This window comes from Anarhichas minor, unplaced genomic scaffold (assembly GCF_050575085.1).
Source record: "Anarhichas minor isolate MPS153535 unplaced genomic scaffold, ASM5057508v1 ptg000042l, whole genome shotgun sequence".
NCBI lineage: Eukaryota > Metazoa > Chordata > Actinopteri > Perciformes > Anarhichadidae > Anarhichas > Anarhichas minor.
In genome coordinates, this window is record NW_027466488.1 from 4,202,119 (window position 1) to 4,225,974 (window position 23,856).

The 23,856-nt window shown below is 39.0% G+C and overlaps 2 protein-coding genes across 2 annotated transcripts; both read left to right on the plus strand.

Annotated features, from left to right (window-relative positions):
• Positions 1–798: 798 nt before the first annotated feature.
• On the plus strand, positions 799–15,167 carry tcf25 (TCF25 ribosome quality control complex subunit). The gene is made up of 18 exons (XM_076109904.1): positions 799–1,139; positions 2,070–2,216; positions 2,323–2,394; positions 2,627–2,751; positions 3,758–3,823; positions 3,945–4,027; positions 4,357–4,487; positions 5,078–5,177; positions 6,534–6,627; positions 6,750–6,842; positions 8,408–8,513; positions 8,806–8,965; positions 9,146–9,233; positions 9,444–9,602; positions 9,692–9,779; positions 10,299–10,378; positions 10,530–10,605; positions 13,904–15,167. The coding sequence occupies exons 1-18, from the start codon at positions 939–941 to the stop codon at positions 14,069–14,071; spliced, it is 2,037 nt and encodes a 678-aa protein (XP_075966019.1). The 5' UTR covers positions 799–938; the 3' UTR covers positions 14,072–15,167.
• Positions 15,168–18,045: 2,878 nt separating this feature from the next.
• Positions 18,046–19,017, plus strand: mc1r (melanocortin 1 receptor). Its single transcript, XM_076110062.1, has one exon. The coding sequence runs from the start codon at positions 18,046–18,048 to the stop codon at positions 19,015–19,017; it is 972 nt and encodes a 323-aa protein (XP_075966177.1).
• Positions 19,018–23,856: the final 4,839 nt, after the last annotated feature.

A 23,856-nucleotide genomic window follows, 5' to 3' on the forward strand; every position in this document is an offset into this window, starting at 1 on the left:
GTATCAAGACAATACGATGTTTTACTCGGGTTAACACTGCCACCTCCTGCTGCATGAGAGAACAACAAATGGATCTAAATTAGAGAGTAAATTTGAAGCAGTATGAGTTGCATTAGAGTTTTAGGCAAAGTGAGGTAAAACAAGGTAATTCATACGGCACAATTCATACACTGAGGCTGTTTCAAAGTACTTAAATAGTTTAACTTTAAAATAAATTAAAAAAACAAAGTCCATTTCTATGAGATACAAAATTAAAGTGCGGCCCATTTAGAATGAGGTAGATATATGAAAGAGAAGAAATATAACTGTCACAACTGAAATAAGTGAGCACCGCCAACTGAAAAGTAATTGCAGGACTGTATGAGTATTAATACAACTTTATTGTTTTATTTATACCTCCTGTTATTATTTGCATACGACCAGACTTGTGCCAATTGTTTATGGTCTTTATATGCGTCAATTGTTGGCGTTGTGTATTTCCTACTATGCATATTGCTTGTCACACTATTTAGCGACTTATCCTCTAATAATTTGTTTAACTGCTTTATGTATCACTTGGCACTTGGTATCACTCCTGTTCCGATTTGGTATAGAAGTGTGTTTTATTGTTATCTTAGTGACTGATTTAATATTTGGTCCTAGACAAAAATTGTTGAAAACTAACATTGGCACATTTCCAGTGATGATCAACGTGACTGGACCCTTTACGCTCCATGAAAGTGGATGAAAATAAATAGTTTTTGATGTAATGTTCCACATATCCTGTGGAGGGCAGTAACACACCCAGACGTGTTGAAACATTTAGAGGAAGAAGAAGAAGAAGAAAAGGAAACCAATGGAATTCACCCTCATTACATTGGCTTGTTGTGTCTGTCAGCTAACTATTAACTACTTTAATCGCGAATATTTACGTGTATGTGTCCTATGAGCAGTGGACAATGTCTACCCGGGCTCTGCGAAGGCTCAAAGGGAAACAGCGGGGTCAGGAGGCCTTGGACCTCGGGGATCTAACTTTGGGTGACAGCTCGGAGGAGCAGCTAGACTCGGCTTGTGTTTCTCCTCCGTCTAATAGCAAAGACAGCAGCCGAAAGACAAAGAAAAGCAAGGCTCAGAAAAACTTCAGCAACATTTATGAATTGGTAAGGTGACTGTGTGATCACAACATGTGACTTTTAACGTGACGCTGCTGTGTGTTTTTCTCCCTCCGTTCATGAACCTAGCTAACTCAAGCTAGCCGTGTGTCGTCAACGTTAGCTCGTTGCTCAGCTCGTTTAACTAAATTAAGACACATTGCATTGCGGTTTAAGTAACCAGCTGTTTATCAGAAGCGGTCTAAAACACCAACCTTAAGAAAACACTGACAAACAGGGTCCAGTGTACTGTACAACAGGCATGTTTACTAGCCTTTAAATCGCATACAACCAAAATGGAGACACGATATAACTGACAAATCTGCACATGAGGAAAATATCTCTGTAAAGTTTAAGACGATCATCTGTTCATGTTTGATTAAAATTTAGACAACTGTGAATGTTCAAAACTAATAAAGTCAAGTTGATTTTGGATTCGTACAGGCCTTGCCTCTGATAATGCTAATAACCATGTAGTTACGTGAACACGTGCATTAAAAGTATAGAAAGAGTTATTGTGATGCAATGTTTAACTATAAAAACAATTCACTGGAAGAAAAGGATCACTGTAAATCAAGACATCACCTCGTTATTATATCAAGCTAAGATGTTCTTTGCATCAACTTCATGCTGTGTCAAAATCATGAATCATGACTTTTCTACTTTGTGTAAAATAGATGTTTCAGTTTTTCAGGTTAATGTTAAAGGTTGTGGCACAGGGTCACCAGCATCTGAGGTTGTAGGTCCATTGTTTGTCACAACAGTAAGCTCGTTTAATGTGAGCTTTTTGGATTGTTGTAACCATGTCATGATTTCAGGAAAAGGTTTGTCTTGATGTTGGATTGTTTTTGCGATGTTCCATGTAGCTTTGTTTTTTTTTTACTGACTTTTAGCACTGCTTTACCCAACACTCTCTTGCAAATGTCACATTTTTACCAGATAGGTGATGCAGACAACGAAGCAGAGAAAATCTCACCCGATGAAGAGGCAGAAAAGCCAGATGGAAATACAACAAATGACACGGAAAAAAATGACATCAGTGAAACTGAGGAACCAGATCAAAAGCACGAGGAGACGTCCACAAAGGTAAATGAAAAAATATGTCTTTCTGTGATCCAGAGATTTGACTGAAACAATATTATTCTGATCGTGTTTGCATATATTAAAGTGTAATCGCTCTTGTCTTTAACAGTCTTTGTCTGGAGACAGAGTTAAAAAGAAGAAAAAAAAGAAAAAGACAAAAGTGACGTCAGAAGATGGACAGGTAATTTTATTTCGAAGGTATTCTATATCTGCTCTGGTAGGACATTAAATTCAATAAATAACAATCAAAGTCAATCCTCGCTTTATTTATAGAATTAATGACAACTGAATTTATATTTTATATTCATAACATGTTACAATCACTCTTCAGAGCCAACAATTAGACACCCAATATACAAAACTGTAGCTTCTTCAGCCTGTCTAACACCAATTAAACATTGTCTCACCCTCAGGAGGCTGTACCAGATGAAAATATTGATTTATTGCTGCAAAACCTGGAGCAGTCCAATGGTCTGAGTTTGCAAAATGAGGATTGCAGCGGCTCCGACAGAAGATCTGTGCTACATGTGGAGCACAGGTGAGGAGACAGCATCTCTCATGTAGACAAAATAGACGGATTCAGATCAGATTGCATTTTTTCACGTTTTTCACCACCCAGACGTCGCTTGGCTTGTGACAGAAGTATTAATCTCTACATTTACATGCACACAACACTTTGGTTTCTACTGTACTGTATTAGTCCATTAGTTAATGTGTTAAATACATTTAAGCTGTTTCATGTTTCAAAATTAAACACAAGTAGTACTACTAAAATAGCCCCTGACCAGTGCACAGCTTGGTCAGTTCAGTAGCCTCACTCACTATTATGTACATTTCTGCGATTCCTTATTACTACCATGTGGTGGCGCTTGGCTAATGCAAGAAACTATTTGGAGGCTGTCTGTCTCAGGGGATGCACTGCATTCAATCAACCCAGAATTGCAAAAAGTTAAAACTTCTAGCAATATGACCACACAACCAGTGACGTCGGAGCAAGCCATTTCAATGAGCGGTCGACGGCAACATTCCCTGTGTTGATAGAAATGTGATGTCATGTGATCTGCTGTTTTCAGTGATGCAACCATGCTGATACAGAGCAAGCACGTTTTCTCACCCGTCTCAAATGTGCAAACTCTTGAGTGTTCAGAATATAATACTACATTTTAAAAAAGCAAAGACTTTTATCAATGATGTGTCCTTTTCATGTTACCTCCGCCATATAATTACAATGTAAAAGTTGATAACCTGAAAACAATCTATACACTGACGGTCAAGCACTATGGGGCTTGGATTGGGTGTCCCACTGGTATGGTCACTTACCTAGTCGAGCTTTTCATATGTAAACCATTTGTTCAGTATAGTTACCAGTCCATTTGTCAATGTTACTTCTTCAAAAGCACACACTTGATGTTTTTGCATTTGTGCAGTAGAGTCAAGAGCAGACAATCAAACAACTCCTACGTTTCTCTTGGCATGTGTTTCCTCAGCTGGCCCACGTCGGCACTTAGCCTGTCAAGATTTTAACGTTTGTGTCGATTCATTAGGAACCTCAACCCAGAGACGGAGCTGAAGAGATATTTTGGGGCTCGAGCTGTTCAGGGGGATCAAAGGTAAAAAGAGTAGTGAAAAGGTTTGTGAGACTGTTTGGATTTAAATGGCCCACGCCGTCTGTATGTATGCAGCATTTTTGTGTGCTTATTTTTATGGGTGTCTTTTTTTTTTTTTTGACAGACCTCGACAGAGAAACAGACAGTTTCACCGCAGCACCTGGATGACAAGTCCTAAGGACAGCTGGCCTCGTTTCAGCCGCCCAGGTTGGCTTTTCCTTCTAGTCATCTGAAATCTATCTCGTTGCTTTTTTAAATGTAACATTTAAGGCGGAAACTGATGTTTTTTGCCAATTTTCGTCCTCTTTGTTGAGCTGTCTATAAAACTAGAATAATACAATGGAAATATACATTATAAATTATGTTCATCCCACTTGACTCCTGTTTTGTTTAAAAATGAATACACTGTTGGCTTTGTCGTGGCTTCGTGGTGGCCTAATATTCATTCACCAAAACGCACACATATAAGAGCCTACCACCCCGTTGTGTCTTTCTTTATGTGTTGTTGTTCTTTACTCTGTTTAATGCCTTCAAAGGAATCTCAATGACCCTACTGCAGTCAAAGGAAGGCGTTCAGTACTTCACCTTTGAGCACGGTCGGCAGTACCAGCAAGTACAGTTCAAGTTCCTGGATGCTGTGGAGTCCATGGATCCCAACAACATCGTGGTAAAAACAAGTTCACCTCTCCTCGTCTGTTTGGTGTCAGTGTGTTGATATTGTCAGGGATGCATACGATAATTAGTGTTACTGTTATAGGGTGGCAAGAATGGTCATGAAGCATTGCACAGACAATGTTATTTATTCTAAGCTTTTCAACTCTTGAATCGGCTTGAAACAATCTCGTTGACTCATCATCATCAGTACAAAAGATCAACAACTGCAATTAAAATAAGCTCGTTCAACGTCGTATCAGACTGTTGTGTGTACCTAAAACTGTAGAAGAGAAGTCAGAGTTTAGTCCCAATGAGCACTCTGGTTGGAAAAATAAATGTCCATTCACTGGGCTTAAAAGTGCTGTCCGCAAATATAGTGAGATGAAGTTATTATGCATGTACCTTTGTTATTTTACAGTTAAAAACCAGTCCGATGGCAGTTTGCTCGTGTGTTCATGTAAATACCGAAAAATCAGTTACATACAGTTGCAGAAATAGTGTAATCACATGCATTCTTGTAACATTCTGACCCATGTTTTCTTGTCCCGTTGAAAGCATTTTCTCTATTCTGACTTTGTTTTTCTCGTCTCCTCTTCTCTCCAGGCATTGCTTCAACTTAACCCCTACCATATTGATTCCTTGCTGCAGCTCTCTGATGTCTGCCGCATACAGGAGGACCAGGAGATGGCCAGGGACCTCATCGGTGAGGATCATGAGCTCCTTCTGTAAATCACATCAATTCTAAACCAAAGACTGTAAATGTGTTTAGACCCAGATGCCAAACAATTCAGCCGACTCTATCGCAGAGCAACTGATCGATGTTGGTTAGAGGAGACTAACACTATTTATGGTATTGCGATGATTTCTTCCTACATTTTAAGCTATTATCAAATACTAAACCTAAGCCAAGTTGTTCATGGCTCCTTCTGTTCACATTTTATGCGCGACTCTATATTTTGACATCGACATGAAATGACACAGTCCCTCTTCAGACATAATTGGGCTTTCCAAGCCCAGGTTTGTTTCTAACCATGGCTAAGAGGACCATACATACACAGTACATTTGTTGATATTAATTAGTCACTTCATTTTCTCCCAACAGGGATGCAGCTTGGATCTGTTTTGTTAACACATAACAAAATCATTCCCTTTGCCATTACAATTTGAAGTATTTTTATGTTGCAACAGATTCGGCATTGTTTGATATTCTTGTTAAAAATGCATTGTAATCATATCAATATATTTTATTGAACTTAATATCATCATACAAAATATGAGGCGCATACCAAATATCTTACTTAATAATGTTGTTGCCGTTGTTTACGTTTTGTCTTGTTAGTTTGGAAGCAATATTGTGATGGTGACCAAATCCCTAGTAATTATGATCAAAGTTGTGATGTGTGGGTTACATGCACTATGCATAAAGTAGTGCTAACAGCATCCTTAAAGTGAACAGAGAAATAAGTTAAGATGAGTAAGTTCAGCTACTTTAAGGGAACTTTTAACGTTTCGTATCACAACCATGCACATCCAAAATGATGAGCCAATCTCAAATCTGATTTTAGTGCGTTAGTTGCATCAATTACTCAAGATGTTGATAAAAGGTACGAATAAAAGCTGTCAAATCACTGGTTCCTAATTTTCATCAGATTATCAAGCTAAATAAGGAACTTTAGGGCTAAATGTTTGAGTGCTTTTTGTAAGATGTACACCAACAAAACAGCCATTGTTAAAAAGTTAAAGTTCATGCTCCAGGCAAAGCACAATGTCATATTTATTAATATCATTTCTCAATCACAACACAAGTTAAACTTCAACATAAGAAGTAAGATGGTTGCTTCCTTCTGGTCTTTGGAATGCAAAGTCCTGCTGGTGATGTGAAGGAGCATAACTGACCCCAGCCCAGCTCCTGCAGCGATGTATAGCTTCAGTACTGCTCTCTGTAAATTGTGCCACGCCCAGTTTGCTTATGCTTCATTGAAAATGTATTTTCAATTAATTAAGTATTATTATTTTTGTTGTGGATATAAGTAAATGCTGGATTTTATTTTTTTTTCAGAGAGGGCCTTGTACAGCTTTGAGTGCGCCTGTCACCCCTTATTCAGTCTGACCTCAGGTACCAGCAGACTTGATTATCTGCGTACAGAGAACAGGTTGGTAACTTCCTTTTCCTCTTTCTTTTGCTTTTGTGAGGCATCTGTTGGACTTTAGAATATCGTTCATGACTTAAATTGTGTTTCAACGACTCGCCAATTGAATAATACTCTGTTTGCAGGGCATTTTATCTGGCTCTTTATAAGCACATGATGTTTCTGGAAAAGAGAGGATGCCCACGGACGGCGTTGGAGTACTGCAAACTTATTCTGAGGTACAGAGGGAAAAGCCTGAGCACTGGGAAAGTTATAGAGTTAAAGGGAAACAGTAACGTTTTTAGAAGTAATTTTATACAGAAAAATCCACATGCTTCTCCATGTAAAGGTTGACCAATATTACAGCTTTTACCTCAGTACGACCCTCATCTACTCTAGTAGTAGTAATTACCTCTGAGCAGCACTCTATTCCTACAGAATAAAGAAGGCAGAAGTTTAAACACTTTTTCCCTTGTTATGTCTTTAGTTTCTTAATTTGACATCACATTGATTAGCATCACATGTTAGTTAAACAAAAAGTACTTTTATTTCCCAAAATAAATGAACCACCAACAGCAGTCATCAGACTTGGAAGAACATCTTCAAAGACTTTTAACTTGACTGTTAGATTTGTATTCTGACCGCAATCATCCTGTTCAGGCTCAGGAAGAAGTCCAAAAGCAACATTGTATTACTTGTATGACATCGTTATGTGTGACTACTGATACCGATCAAAGATGTCCCCCTCAAAATTATGGAAAATGCGGAAAACAATTGAATGTGTTTCAGACGAGACCTTCCAAATTATTTGATGTGCTGTTTTATTGATGATGACCTTGTCCTTTCGGTCACGACCCAGAGTTCGTGACTGTAGGTGAGGGTAGGAACGTAGACCGACCAGTAAATTGAGAGCTTTGCCTTCCGGCTCAGCTCCCTCTTCACCACTTGAAACAAACTTGAAAATATCATGACATAACACAGAACAACCTCCCTTATTCTGCTGGTACAAAGTACACTTCCATAATGCTTTACAAAGACTAAAGAGGGTTGTTCCCAGGCACCGCTGCCATCAGTCTGCCATAGCTTGAGCTACACAACCGAACCACATGATGGCCAATGCTTCTCTATCTTTTCATCAGACGCTTCCTTACAGCTATATTCTGGTCCTTTTGTAAAGCAGCAGTGAAGGAATTAAAGCTGACAGCTTCCCCTGTTTAACTAGTAGTGAATAAATCACTGTCAGCCGAAAATGGCAGGAAGAATCTGTTTGAAGAAGGGTCTCACATATATGATTTGATTAAAACTGTCAATGTTGTGTTTTAGGGGAACCAGTGCTTATCATTTTATTCCCTTTTTTAATGTATTTTTCAAACAAAAACCATATTAAATATCACCATGCATGCTCCGATAGTATCAAATGCATTGTGGTGGATTTTGAAGGAAACCAGAAAGATTAGATTATTTCACTCTCACTGTCGGTAGCAATTTGTGCACAGCGGAGCCACTCCATGGACCACTTCATTTGGTCTGCTGCCTCAGCTTTAAAATTTACTCTGAAAGCAAATAGCAGAGCAGTGGGATTTTTGATGATGTGTAATGATTTATTTCACACTAAAATGGCAACATTTTAGATTAATCTAAATGTCAGCTTTAACCAACAGTGAGTCGCACAGGTTGTTTCACCCTGGAGTATGGGATGAGACTTTAAATTGTTCTTGGATTCAGATGTTGGTGTGTATTTTGGTGAAGTGCCTGTGCCCTGTTTATTCATAATCATTCACTTCTGGTCTTGTCTGCCGCTCAGTTTGGACCCAGACGCTGACCCACTTTGCATGCTCCTGCTCATTGATTTTCTGACGCTGCGCTCCAGAGAGTACCAGTATCTCCTCCAGTTACATCAGGACTTGGAGGTAAAGTGTGTGTGTGTGTGTGTGTGTGTGTGTGTGTGTGTGTGTGTGTGTGTGTGTGTGTGTGTGTGTGTGTGTGTGTGTGTGTGTGTGTGTGTGTGTGTGTGTGTGTTCTTTACCAGATCTGTCGATTAAATCAACTAATCGTGTTCGTCAACATCAATTTTCTTTGTTCGCGGGTCCTAATTTTCTGCTTGTCGGTCATCTGTGAAGCTCTTTGTACCGCACTAACCTGTATGACAGGTGCTATACGTTTCATCTATTGACTCAGAAATGCTTTGTTTTTGCATTATAGGTGCACAGAAATCTGTGCCTGCTGCCAAACTTTGCATTCTCCACTGCACTTTGCCATTTCCATCTCAGTCAGCAGGAAGATGTGGATCCTGAAGAAAGTGAGAAAGAAAGACAAAAAGCTGACCAGATGCTGCAGAAAGCTCTCATCATGTTCCCCGGAGGTTAGACCACCAGCCTATGCATCTTTAAACAGAACTCCCCCTCAGTCACTTCTTCACATTGTTTATGCCATGACTCAAAATATCTCTGTAATAAAGTAGGGATTACATGCCATCCACTTCAATTAAGTTGTTAACGTGCACTTTCACCCACATATGTTGCTGTAAATGTGTTTCCTGCAGTGTTGATTCCTCTACTGGATCTGTGTACGGTGCAGCCTGATGCCACAGTCAGCTCACATGCCTTCTTTGGCCCAAAGAGCCAGATTGGGTAATGTATGCCCTTTGTTTTGATTATCATGCAATTTAACCCTTTTATATTAATGTAGCACGGTATCATTTATTATGCAGTAGCTTTAAACTATAACGCATTCATCATATTCCTGCTATGAACCTTTTCATGGCCTATAACCTATTGTTATCCTCATTTTGTATCCATTTAGCTTTTCCGTTACCCTAACCCTACCCTCTCTGTCTCTAGGCAGCCCCCAGCCCTGGCTGAACTGACTGCTCTGTATGTGGGGAGGACTCACAGCATGTGGAGGGAGGCAGCAGTAATGCTTTGGTTGGAAGAGTCTGTGAAAGAGGTGCTGCGTCGAGTTGATGCCAAAGACCCTCTGGTAGACGACTGCCAAAACAAGTAAGATCTCGTTGAGCTGCTCTGCTGTCATATTTCTGTGCAATCATGCTCCATATGTTAGCATAACTCCCATCACTCTGCGTTATCAGAAAGCAGAGGTACAAGTGTGCACCGAGGAACATCCATCGTCACGTCCTCCTCTCTGAGATCAAAGAAGCCACCTCAAGTCTGCCTGTAGTAAGGAACGATCAGCCACCGCACTTAAACACAATTCACTTCATCCACGATGTCCTCAGTCCGGCCATCAGTAGACATTAGAGGTGTGATGGGAATCAATAGGATCAAAATCGTGTCAATGTTCTTATGCACTCTTAAGGCCTTCCAAATGTCCTCACAAGCCAGATGAGTTTGATTAATTAACAATCAAACTACAAGAAACGGTCGGCCTCCCTGAGGTCCCAATCTGAGATTGTCTTGATGTGGATTTTGAGATTTTTTGAGTGCATGCTCCAATGCTGACTAATTTAATGGAAGTGTAATATTTTATACTTAAAGATAACCAATATTGAATTAAAGACCTGGATTTTTTTTTTTTAATAGTGTGTGTGTTGCTCCATAACTTGGTTCCACACTTGGCTTTAAGGTAGTACAGTAGGATCAATATGATTCTGATAACCTCTTCAGTATTCATGTATCTCTGAACTCGTGCTTCCCTGAGGAAATGACTCTAATCTTTTGTCTGTGTTTGTGTCTCAGGAGGTGACCAGTCAGCCTGTGATGGGCTTCGACCCTCTGCCTCCACTGGACTCGGTGATGTCGTACACCCGACCAGAGAGGTAATGGAGGGCACGTACACCTGTGCACATGAAATCCCATCGCACAGTCAAAGAAGACGCAAATATTGTGCTTCACAAACCAGCAGGCTTTATATCCGCAATTTGCTTTTACACCATAATGACATTTCTGTACGTGTGTTTGTGTGTATAGGCAGCACGTTGGTGCAACCAATGAGAGTACATTGTCGCTGTTTTTCCGGTCTTTACTGCCGAACTTCAACCTTCAGGTGAGTTCCATGGATCGGGCAAAATAGTTCTGGCAAATTTAATTGTGCTTTAGTTTTATTGAAAGACGCACAATATGGTTGTCGTCCATGAATTTAAAAAAGGGCAAATAAACCTTAAAACTGAATTAATGTATGGTATCAATGGAATGCTGTGGATCTCAGTCATAATTTGTGAATTCAAAGTCTTCAACCTGGAGAGCAAACTGTAGTGATGTCATCTGAGGATGAATCTTGGTGCTGCTGCATTGATGTATAATAAAAACGTTGTAGGACTCTACAAAGGACCCAATGATGTGGATGTGGGCACATCATGGGATTAACAGCTGTAAGCCTTATATTCAAATAAAACTCATTTGTAATAAGTTGTGTAAACTCACAGTCGCTGAATAGTCCAGTGTGAACTGACCTGCATTGAAGAGTGTCAACGGAAATCATAACTGATCCTGTTGATGGTCTAATTTCCAGCCAGATGTCCTAAAAATGAACTGTTTTCTTTGGATTTACTTTCAAAAAAATCAATGAAGGAGCACAATGTATATTGTGTTGAAGGTTTGGGGTTTCTCTTCAACTATTACTCAAATAACACACAATGTAGCAGGATGCTCCAGGTGCTGGTGGAAGTATAAGAACTGGTAAAGGATTTTGGGAAATGTCTCACCACACACGCTTAACTGAAGGAATATTTCCCCCAAAGACACATGGTTACCCTGAAGGGAGGGCAACCGCAAAATATCAAAGAAGGCATATCACCTTGTTTCACTTAATTCTTTTACAGTGTCACTGATTCATGAAGTGCAAATTAGTTCCTGGTCTTGTCTTTGCTGTCTCTTTCTTAATTAATAGTGAAGTTTGATGCTTAAATATCTTTATATATCTTCACATATCCTCATTATTAATGTAAAGGACCAAGTTATAAAGCCACAATTATTGTGAGACATTTTCTCAATCTTACCTGTATTTATAAGAACACGGTCTTTTGAATGTGTCTCGTGTCCATTTTTCTGCTTAAACTTAAACATCAAACCATTCCCACAATCGCTGGCCTGCGTTGTGATGGCTGCATTTTGCTATACTGTGACGGTAGCCCTGCAGCCTATATTGCAGGTGGAATTATTTCATATGTAACCTCCAATGGCTACCCTTGTGGACTTGCATGAGGTAAAAGTTTGACTTTACTTTGCGTTTGAGATTGCACATTTGAATGAAATAAGTGTTTTTCTGAGGATCTTTTTGCCCATGACTTGTTACTTCGAGGCTACCTTTGATGATCTTTTATGCTGACCAGCATTAAGAATGACTATATAGAAATATCACTCATGGTCTCGTGTACGTATGAAGGTGATATATTGAGACTAATTCATAACCAGTTAAAAGTTCCTCACGGTAACTTTGACCACAGTTCAGTGAGATTTTTTATTTGTTTTAAACGTCAGCAATAATTCGGTCAATTGCCGCAATTCCACAGTCATCCTGAGTCCATATTGTCCCAGCAACAAAAGAGTGTTTGCTCTTTCTTCTCATGTACTCCACGTTATTTGCTTAGTCCTTGTTGCATATGGCTCACCATACGGCGACAAACACATTTTGATGTAGAGTGGTCAACAACCACTGCAGATTGGTTGTTGACCACTGCGGTGTTGAAAGCGTCATATTTGCAAGGTGCCGCCAATCTTTATTGGATCGTCACTGTTTAAGACATGACGAGCCGTAGAGAGATGAGAATCTGTGGTCTTTTATAGCATCAATGGGTGAATTTCTGCAAAAAAAAAGCTTTCAGGAGCTAGTGGTTTTATCTTAATGATCTCTCAAAGTTCAGGGACCGCCTGTATAAATGAAGACAGCATGCACCACTCTCCACACAAAACCAGGAAAGCTGAGCTGTGTGATGGCAATGGTTCAAAGGAAAAACAGAGGAGGATGGCTTGTTATTCAGCACTGAATGATAACAAGTATATTAATGTTGTAATGTGAGTTAATATAGTCTTTATTTCACCCCGAATTGTACAGTCCTGGGGAGAAATCCATGTCGGATCATGAATTTAAAGGTAGTCTGTGGCGTTGTTGACCAATAGTATCGCAATGTTTTTATCAGTGGGTCTCCTCTTTGTTTGTTCTCGTGCACACACATTAATATGGTGACGTAATGCCATTAGTTGCCAAGCTAGTAAACATGGATCTAAATAATGCACAATTCATGCATTTTATTTACTTAAAAATCTGCTTGGCAAATGTTTTATAGGGAAGTGAAAGCATGCAACATGTTGTACCTCCAGGATGCAGATGATTTGTTTAGTCGAGCGACACTGAATGTAAACAGAACTTGTTTGTATACAAGAAAACTCCACAGGGTACATTTTCAATCGGTGTCGTGAAAGACACTGTGTAGAATTTAAACATTTCTGACCGCAATGTATTCAATGAATGGGCTGAAAGCAACAAATAGACTGAACGCATTTCAGAATAATTTGTAAGATTCTTGTGATAACCAAACAATCTGTAAGGGTCCATAATATTTACTAGTGAATAATGTTCCGACTGCAAGGCTACTTGGTGCTGTTGAAGGAGTTTGGTGGTGCCAGACCGAGCACAGAAGAAGTCTGCTCTCTGTCCAAACAGGGTTCAAACAAGGCGGCATTGACAATGTTACGATGATTGAGGTGCTTAACATGGAACATTGTGTAACCAGGGGATCGTAAATGTTACGCAAAGTTCCATCCACCCTGATCATGTTATCCACTTATGGAGAGGAAAAGATATGATGTTGATAAAAGAAACAAAGTTAAGACGAGGGAAGATATGCTCGTTCTTCTTTGTTAATGCTGACGTAGAGTTAAATATCTGCAAACAGCATAATGTTGGGTTATAAAACACCACCTGGATTAACCTGGTGTTTTATTCAGCACATAAATGTTGATTTGTTAGCGTTGATTGTTTTCATTTACTTATGTACCCATTAAATGGGATATTTTAGTGTCAATAACAAACGTTATAAAAATAAAAACCAGTAAGGAGAATCATTATGGTTTTATAGCTTTAGGTGTCTTTCAACACCATTAAGTGCTTCCAGCAAGTTGAGACTATTGAACCAGGGGTAACAGGATTAAGTTCAAATATACTTACAAAATTACGAAATATAAGAACCAATGTCATTTATTAATTCCACAGAGGTAGGAATGTTACCCAGTCAAGGGTGGTAAATAGAAAACAAAATGTCACTTTGAGAAGGAAAACCACTAACATAGAAAGTACTAAGTGTCTAGCTATTTGTATTTTAACTGACGTCTCTTTCCTTGATAAGGGTGGACTGAGGCAGGAGGATGACATGGAAGTTGCTCGAGCTGGACAGGAGCTGAACCAGGAAGTGAATCGTCTAATGGTGGCAATGAGGGACATGCTGGCCAACATCAGGTTTCAAGAGCCACCAAGAGAGGACAACCCGTACAGAGATGAGGATGAGTGGGACTGAGAGAGGAGGGAGACAGAGGTGGACAACAATAACTACAATAAGAAATATGAACATATTTAATGGTGTTGGTGGGTTTATAATAATTTAGAACAACTGAAGTCTTTTTTTTTTTTTTTTATTAAATTGTCACAGTTATCAGAATACTGCAGTGAAAGGAAGAGATGACTCTGAGACAATCCAGACAATTGTGAACGGGGGAAACGTTTCTCCAGAGTCAGAAAACAGATGAACTCGTAATGACTCTCAAGTTGACAGTTTTATTTGTAATAAACATTTAGCAGTTCCAACATCTGCAGTCATTGTCAGTGAGCAGGACTCTTCCTCTGGTTTCTGACTTTCAGGGAGTTGTTCACATTTAGGGGACTGGTTTATAAAATAAGAACCACATTGAGACACATCTTATTTTCAGTGAAAGGTTTTATTGCCACAGAATCAGACAAAGTTTCTATTTACACATACATTGAAATATATGTAAAACTCTGTATAAATACCCTCTCAGACCACAGTGCTTTCCCACCGAATAGTTTGCTGAAAAGTTTCAAAATATGACAAGGGACTCCAAAAAAGGATAATAATTAGTAATAAAAAATAAAAAGTGCTAAAAACAATGGCTCAAATTATCACATTATTTTAGAAAAGCAAAAAGTTATTTCTGGATAAAAATGACAAACAAATCTTGATGAGATTTAACCAAAAGTTGATGGATCTCACTTTCGCCTTTACGATTTATTCAAATCTAATTTTTCATAAACATGAATGAATGTAGGTCTTGTCTCCTGCTAGTTTCTGAATCGAACCTATCACACAATGCTGAGATTCTGTTCTTCTGTCTTACGTAATGAAGGAATCTGTTGTTAAATGGTTATTTTGTCACATGGTCGTTTCATTAGAAAACCGCAGTCTGATCACATTTTCTTGTAGTTCTACTTGCCTTTGTTTTTGATCTTATCATTACCGCAGGATGTCTGCTGTTTCTCTCGTATGTTCCCTCCCCCCCGCTCTATTTGGAAATCAACTCCACATTTCAGTGTGAGTCGACTTGCTACCTTTTGATTATTTGTGGCTTACCCAAACCAATAAAACAGTTTCCCAATAATCTGCTGTCCTCAAAGTTATGTTCAGTGCTAGAGGATGACACGTATTTTGTAAATGTCGCCGAAATAGATTTTTTTGTTATTTCCTTTGCGTGCTCAGTCAGATACTCATCACCTGGTTCTTAGTGGCTGATTCACTGCAGGTAAAACCTGAGGCTATAACTTTACTTCTGGCAGCACGTCAACAAAATATCAAGTATTTCATTCCAACTTCACTTGTGTGTCACCATCTTCCCAGATTTTCGATCTTGTGTTGCTGTTTGTTCATAATTGCTCAGCCTGCAGCGCCCTCGCATGGCTTTCATCTGGCAAAAGGAAGAATCTGTCTCATGAGGACGTACTCCTTTTCTCTTCCTGTCAAACCTCTCAGGCAGCATACTTGAAGCTCTTATTCTTTATGAATCTCTTTACTTGTTATTCACAATTACTACACCCAATATTTATTTTATAGAGAAGACATGAATTTAAAGTAAAACTAAAGATTTCTTGGTCACACACAGGACATAAAGTCTGGAGTCATTAAATAAATAAATAAATAAATCTACACTGTAGCTGTTCATACATTAACTCTTACTCGGCGAGCCACATGATAACAGTGTGACTGTTCTTAATTGTTAAATGATGTCATTGTTCCTATAGTTCACCTGGAGCTATGGTTGAGTCTCTGAGGACGTGATCGTCAGCAGTATAGAAAGGCTTTCATATCTGTGCCTCAGAGGAAGCTGTGCATGTGAGGATCAGACTCCTTGTTGCTTCCACTGCAACGTGTACAGTAATCAGTCATTACTGTACACTTAATGTTAACGTCAACGTGTACTAGACCTCAAACTTAAAATAACACCTGTAGCAAATCTAAGTCTGTAAAATATCCGAATCAACCGCTTAAAAAAAAAAAAAAAGAACACGGACTTCTTTCAACCTAACTTCTGTAGAAATGCCCTGTGGAAAAAAGATTGAGAGTCAAACCAGGGCAAATGCATGTAGGGCTGCAGCTAATGATTATATTAATTATTGATTCATGTGCAGATCATTTTCTTGATTCATTTAATAATCATTTAGTCTGTAATTTAGTGAAAATAGTCCGTCGCAAGTTTTCTAGACCCCAAGGGGACTTCTTCTGTTCTTCATATGTTTTGTTTTATCAAAAAAACGGAGCAAAACCCAAATACACTCAGGATTACATTGATATGAAGCAGCAGCTCCTTAAACTAGAGAATGATTGATTTTGCCTGAAAAAAACTTAAACAATCAATCGATTATCAAAATAATAAAAAGTTTTGAATTAATTGTCTGTCATTGATCTTTTCAGGCCTAAAGGTGTGTTATGGAAAAACGTAATGTTTTTCACTCTCTGTCGTGCCATGTCACCACATTAACGTGCCTTTACTTGGGAACCTCCTTTGACAAGCAGAACCGCAATGTTACACTATCCCATAATGCACTTCAGTTATTAAAGTCTATAGTTCTATTCTGATGACACAGCATACTTGGGGGGTGAACTACACCCAGGGGAGAACTTTTACTTTTAAAAAAAAAAAGCAAAACAGTATTTGTGAATATATAAAACACTCCCTGAATTGAAAACAATATCCTAATCCCTTTATGGTTATGAAGTATTAGCCATGTATATCTATTTATGTTTCACATTCTGAAATTGATAATAATAATCAATAAATCCTCCACATAACACTGGATGTTAAAAAAGTGTCTCTACTTAGACACTTCTGTAGATGACTTTTAAACCACATTTTAAAAGACATCCACGTTTTAAACTTGGATGTCCATGATGCTGCAAATGACCAAACACATGTTTGTTGAGCCTTTAACACTTTATGTGTGACTTCAAGGAAGAAATGCTCCGTGTTCAGACTCTAGCTTGTCACCAGCTGTTTAAGCCAAACAGTTGTAAAGAATTAAAGTGTCCAAGGTCAAGAAACCAAAGGAATCAACTCAAATATGGAATTATATAACGCATGGAGTGATGTTTTTCACGTACCTTTTAAATTAGAAAGCAATGATCAAGGGGGGGGGGGGGTTGACAGGTGAAGTGGTCACTCTGCGCATGATGCGTATTGTTGAGGGACAATCTATCACCGTCATTGTTATTGTTAAAATCAAAACACGTTCGTAAATTGAATAGGTGTTCAAACAAACATGTCAAAGAGATAAAAGATGAAATACTAAGCTGAACATCATCCCCACCCTGCATTTTTTTCCCCAAAACTGCGCGGGTGTCAGACATTACTGAGACATGACCACTGCCCAGCTGACGTTTGCTTGAGAGGAGGAGTCGCCTTCTTCAGAATCCAACATCACTGTGAGAAATGTTCAAGAAAGTCAGAGTCTCCAATTCCCGAGGTAGTACAACAGCCTGAGTCGATACAAGGACTTTTGCGGATGATCGGATCGAGCGCTCTATGAGAGTGAAAACAACATGAATTGTGAGTGCAATGTTTTGATGCGGAGGGGCATTGTGTGGATCTCATTGCTGGACAAGTTGCATCCATAGAAAATAAGAAAACGTGTGGCGAGGACAGACGCACTTTTCTCTAAAACAAGCGCTCAAACTCTCAGGAATGAATTTGACTGTTCCCCCAGCTAAGAAGTATTTATTTAATTTGTATTATTTACTGGCTGAAATAGACAGTAATAACGCTTTGTGGATATTTGACAGTCAACGCGTTGATGGATCCAATAACTAAACAACTCGCTTGATTTTTCCAACTGGCTGTGGTGCAACGTGTGGCTGCAACAACTCTTGGTGAAACATCCACTAAAACAAAGAAAAGTGGTAAGATTGGCTTACAGTTTGATACTGTGCTGCAGTCAAACTCATCAGGACAGCCTGTAATACAGTCGGTCATCATATAGAGCTCAGACATGGAAATGACCAACAGGTCCCAGCTGAACCCCGACCACAACGTGATGTTCAGCCCGCTATACTTAATGGAGGAGAACGAAACGAACTCCACCGCTGGAGAGCGAGACTCGTTGGGCTGCGTGCAGATCCGCATCCCGCAGGAGCTCTTCCTGGCGCTGGGGCTCATCAGCCTGGTGGAGAACATCCTGGTGGTTCTTGCCATCATCAAGAACCGCAACCTCCACTCGCCCATGTACTACTTCATCTGCTGCCTGGCGGTGTCCGACATGCTGGTGAGTGTCAGCAACGTGGTGGAGACCATTTTCATGCTTCTCAACGACCACGGCCTGATGGACGTGCACCCCGGCATGCTGCGCCACCTGGACAACGTCATCGACGTGATGATCTGCAGCTCCGTGGTGTCCTCGCTCTCCTTCCTGTGCACCATCGCTGCGGATCGCTACATCACCATATTTTACGCGCTGCGTTACCACAGTATCATGACCACACAGCGCGCAGTCATTATTATCGTGGTGGTGTGGCTGGCCAGTATCACCTCCAGCATCCTCTTCATCGTGTACCACACCGACAACGCTGTCATTGTGTGTCTCGTGACCTTCTTCTGCGCCACCCTGGTGTTTAACGCCGTGCTGTACCTGCACATGTTCGTCCTGGCGCACGTGCACTCAAGGCGCATCGTGGCTTTCAACAAAAACAGGCGCCAGTCCACGAGCATGAAGGGAGCCATGACCCTCACCATCCTGCTCGGGGTCTTCATTGTATGCTGGGGCCCCTTCTTCCTCCACCTCATCCTCATCCTCACCTGTCCCACCAGCCCCTTCTGCAACTGTTTCTTCCGAAACTTCAACCTCTTCCTCATCCTCATCATCTGCAACTCGCTAATCGACCCGCTCATTTACGCATACCGGAGCCAGGAGCTGCGTAAAACCCTGCAGGAGCTGGTCCTGTGTTCATGGTGCTTCGGTGTGTGACACCGTGCTCATTTAGGAGGAGAACGAGAGCATGGGGTTATCAACAATGCGTGCAATGACTGATGCGTGCTTGAACTGGCAGATGATGCTCATGCGCGACTATATATCTGATAAACTGTTGTGCAACTCATCGTGGATTTTAGGATTAGGGTTATTTCCACACATGGCTTCCGTCTTTTATGGGGATTGTTTACTGTTGTGTTGGGTGCACAGGTCCCTGCATTGTGAAACACTTGGATTTATAATCCAATAATGATTCAGAGATCCTTCAATTGGAAACTCTTAGTAAGAGGGTCAAGCGACAAGCTATTTATTCTTGTTCAAATAAGTACAAGTCTTTTCCTCTCTAAATCAACTCGGGTTTTCTGGTATAAATTGCCTCATTTTGTTGATATATATATATATATATATATATATCTGAACTGAATTAACTTATTTCATTGAATAACAAGTGGCTGTTGTAGTGTGTAGCCTATTGGGCACGCAGTAATTGATTTAGACACAATTTCAGCTTTGTGAGCTTGCTCAAGAATGGGTTAGTTCTCTTTGAATAACCCTTTGAAATATCCCTGAACAAATGTCTCTATGTTATGACGGGAATTAGATCAATTTCTGAGGGAGCTTATGGAAAAAAACACAAGGCTTCACAAAACAAGATTTGACGTGCAATGCTTAAATTATATTGTGGTGTGCAATAGAGAAGTAACTTGAGGTCGATGTTTGACGATTGCATGTCCGTGTCCTCCCCTTGCATAATTGAATGCCTTCCATGTCCTATTTTAAAATGTTTGCCACCCTGGCAACATCATCTGAAAAAAGAAGCACTTATTCCAATGAGAATACTATAACTGCTGTTAAATAGAAAAAAATATATATATTTCATTTTGCAATGAATTGGCCGGGATACATTTTCAAACATGGGCAAGAAAAATGGGCAGATATTAGATGACATATAAGAGAAAAGTGTTGTAGCCGTTAAATGACATGACAGCATATTAAAACTCTTGTTGCAGCCTAATTCGTGGCGTTGTGCGTGGATTACTCTACCAAAAATAAATGTCTGGATGACTGAGAGGGAAAATGATGGTCAAAATCACATGCACTGCCTGGCTTAAAAGCCCGGGGCATAAGAGGGGTTTTAAAATAAAGCATATCAAAGTAATATTTCTGGAATTTTGTGTGGTTCTCTGAAATGTGCTAATGAGGGTGACTTCTGAAAGATTTGGGGAGTGACTTCAGCTATGAGGGTCAAATGATTGGGACTATAGGGTGGCCTATACAGAAGTTTTTGTAAAATAGTTGTTTTTTTAAACACAATTCATACTTATTTGTCTAAATGCCACAAATGCTAAAATACAACAAATATATCAAACGGCCATGAGACCGCCTAGACTTGATACATAATGCCAATAGAGACAAAGATTAAACTATCCTGAAATGTGCTTTGAGTTGCAACCTATTGATCTTGAAATTAAGAATCTTACAATTTTTTATCTTCTTTTTTATGTTTAATTATCCTGTTGATATCCCATTTTCTATTGATCCTAAGGATTTGTTGGAACTATGGCCTACATTTTAGACTCTAAGTGACCTTTAGAAAACCTGAGATTAAGTCGTCTGTATTTGAGCCATGAAGGGTATTGTTGCTTCCTATAAAATTGTTGTGTTATAAGTGGTTTCCAGCTGTTTCCAAATTATGGAAAATGAATTGCATATCCCATGATCAAGCTGTCTTAGACAAGACAAAAAGAATTCAACTTCACTGGTGATGCAACCATGTGTCAAATGCATGTTAGCGTTGACAGTAATACTACTTGCTTGCCAGAATATTTGCTCACTGAATTTAGTGTAATTTTCTTTTGATTTTGGACTATAACTCCATTTACTTTTTTTGTAGTATTAGTATGGTACTTTTGCTTTTCAGACCATAGATTAGTTTGTAGGTTTTCCTTCTTGGTGTGGGAGTTGGGAATGTACATTATGGTCATCTGGTATCGGAATTATAAATCTCAATGCAGCTGCGGAACTCAGTGCTTCGGTATGCTCTAAACCTGATTCAACACATGTTGTAAATGCGGTTAAAAACTACAGAATGCTATACTCATGATAACTTGAAATTGAGTGAAACAGGACTTTGTTGTACAGCTATTTTATATAAGGTGTATGTGTATGAAATCCTTGGAATTGTTTACATGCTACCTATTTGTCTCAAATAAAGAGGCCACAACAAAAAGAGTTTGTGGTAAATTAATAAATGAATGAAACAGCATTATTATTATTATTATTATTATCTTCTACTCAAATCTATTTTCCATGATTTTTCATCTTGTTGTTATCGGCTGGTGTTAGCAGGTTGTGTTACTTATTTGGAGACTATTCATTCAATAATATTGACACCAAAGGCTTTCTTCATGCATGGACATGCTAACAAGATGCTACAGTTTCTCTAAGATATTGCTGTAGTTACCACCATGTTTCAGAGGTGCCAAATAAGGAGATATGGTTATCCAATTAATAATTGTAAAAAATTAAATTAAAAGATATGTAAAAATGTCAATTCATTCCACCTCAGAACGTGTCTCTGCAATATATGCAAATGATAAGCCACGACAACTTCACGTCGTTGAACTTAAATATGTTTACATGCAACGTGAACACTTCTGATACAACATTTGCTCATAGCAGACAGAAGGACCATTGATATATAACACAACAGAGACGTTTTTTAAATGTTTTTTAACTCATGATCAAGTTAATTTGCTGTGTAATAAATAAATAAATAACCCCATTGAAGAGAAGGGGATTTCCAGCTGAAACAAATGTGAATCCTCTGAAACAAATGTGAATCCTCTGAAACAAATGTGAATCATCTGAAACAAATGTGAATCCTCAGCCTGTCCTCAAGGGACAAATTAGAAATCTTAATTGTTTTAAATCATTCCATAAATCACTGGATTGATTTAACCACGTAGGCATCACTGATAAAAAACTAAATCAAATGCGTCTCACAGTTTTAACAGAAAACAAGAGGAAAAATCAAATCAAATTTTCATAAAAATTAAGGCATGTCTGCATTTTTTGGGATATGCATTCTAAATGTTTAGCAATGGCCTTTTTTATTAATTTAAATTATAATCACTTGTTCTTTAATTAATGTATTTGTTTGTTTTAGTACCATAATTATATTACTACTATTAATATATAACTTTTGTTGTTCCAGAGTATTATGAAAGGCCTGAAACCATGAAGATTTCTTCAGTATGATAATTGGTGATCTGTGGCTGAATATAATTTGTCACCCTGACCAAATAATACTTTATTGTGGTAGTTGCTGCAGGGACTTGTTGCTTTGAGTTATTTGTTCGAAGTTTTTTTTTTTGTTATCCAATACTGTGCCCAGGAGGTGTCATTGAGAAAACAAAAACTAAAAAACTTTGCTTTATTGTCAATTCCACAATGTACTGAACATACAGGGGAGTTGAAAAGACGTTTCTCTCTAGTCCAACATATAAACAACATATAAACAAATTGATAGTTTTTTTTGTTTTTAAAGCAACACAGACACTCTTCGTCAGGCTTTTTGTCCGCATTCAAGCACCGAGACAAAAGTCACAATTTGTGCACAGACCTGTCTGATCTAAATCATTAGATCATTCACATATATTGAGTTGAACCTCTCTCTCTCTTTGCCCTTCAATTTCACAGTCTGTTCTGCGTTAATATTACTGATTATTTTCACTTGTCACTAAATAATGCATTTACAGTGTATGTAGTGGGGAACGATCCCTTAGTAACAGTGAACGGTGTAGTGTTTGTGAACGCAGCCCTGGCTCTTCGCCCAACCAATTCCCTAATCAGGTCAGTATATAAAATGCACCTGTTGGCATAGCCTCATTCTTTGTGGCCCCTGCTAGCGTTACGGGTATGTATTTAATATGATCAATAAGCATGCCAACCTTTTTTGAAATACACCCTAAGTTCACAGCTTCCTTTTTGAAATCTGGTCTGCCACGACGAGTGATTCCATATCTTAATACCATATAAGAAGTGGTTCACCTGCTGCTGTTTTTGCCCCTGTTGTTTTGTCGTTGTTCTGTTGCGCCCTGATGTTTTGTTTGCTTTACATTGTTAAACCAACTGGGTTCGTTCGTTTTTGTGTTTATTCTTTTTGGTAGTTCCCTTTTTCTTTCGGTAAAATAGATAATAGTTTCTGTTGGACAGGATATTTTAGGATATTAAAGATTATAGTTAAACGTTTTTGGTAAAGCTTTAGATTATTGTAGTATTGGTTTCAATCATTGTCAGTTGTCATTCATTTTCTTCCCTCCACAGCAGCTGCCGTCCCTGCAAATTTGGTTATTTTTGATTCTTTAAATAAAACCTTTGGTTAATTTTACAGAACACGTCTCTGTCTCTATCATTAACGAATCTCTGCCTTATCAGTTTTCAAAACAGTATTTTAAGGTTCTTAAATCCGTATTCCCTGGGGTGTAATTCCCCAGGTGGCTTTGTGGTTCCCTCTCTTTTCCCCTTAAGGCTTCCACACCACAGTAACATTGAATACCTGTAGCCATCACAAAGCAGCAGGAATGACACGAGCGTCTCCAAATAAGAATTGGCATTTTTACGCACGTGGTGCACGGTATCTTCATTATTTGTGATTAGTCTGATCCCGTCACGATGACGGTATCGATCAGAACCTAAATGTGAACGGCATTCTGTACTTTCCCTGCAGCATCAAACGGATACACTGACAGGTTCCAAATGTATCCAGTCAAATGCTTTGAAATAAATCGACCGTCCGTACGATGACCTCGATCTGCTTCATCAAACCAGTTG

What these genes read in the sequence shown, in the direction of transcription:
- tcf25 (XM_076109904.1), top strand. Translation starts at nt 939, where the DNA reads ATGTCTACCCGGGCTCTGCGAAGGCTCAAAGGGAAACAGCGGGGTCAG. An exon ending in GCCTCGTTTCAGCCGCCCAG is followed by an intron (nt 4,028 to 4,356) that starts GTTGGCTTTTCC and finishes ATGCCTTCAAAG; the next exon opens with GAATCTCAATGACCCTACTG. An exon ending in TACTGCAAACTTATTCTGAG is followed by an intron (nt 6,843 to 8,407) that starts GTACAGAGGGAA and finishes TCTGCCGCTCAG; the next exon opens with TTTGGACCCAGACGCTGACC.
- mc1r (XM_076110062.1), top strand. Translation starts at nt 18,046, where the DNA reads ATGGAAATGACCAACAGGTCCCAGCTGAACCCCGACCACAACGTGATG.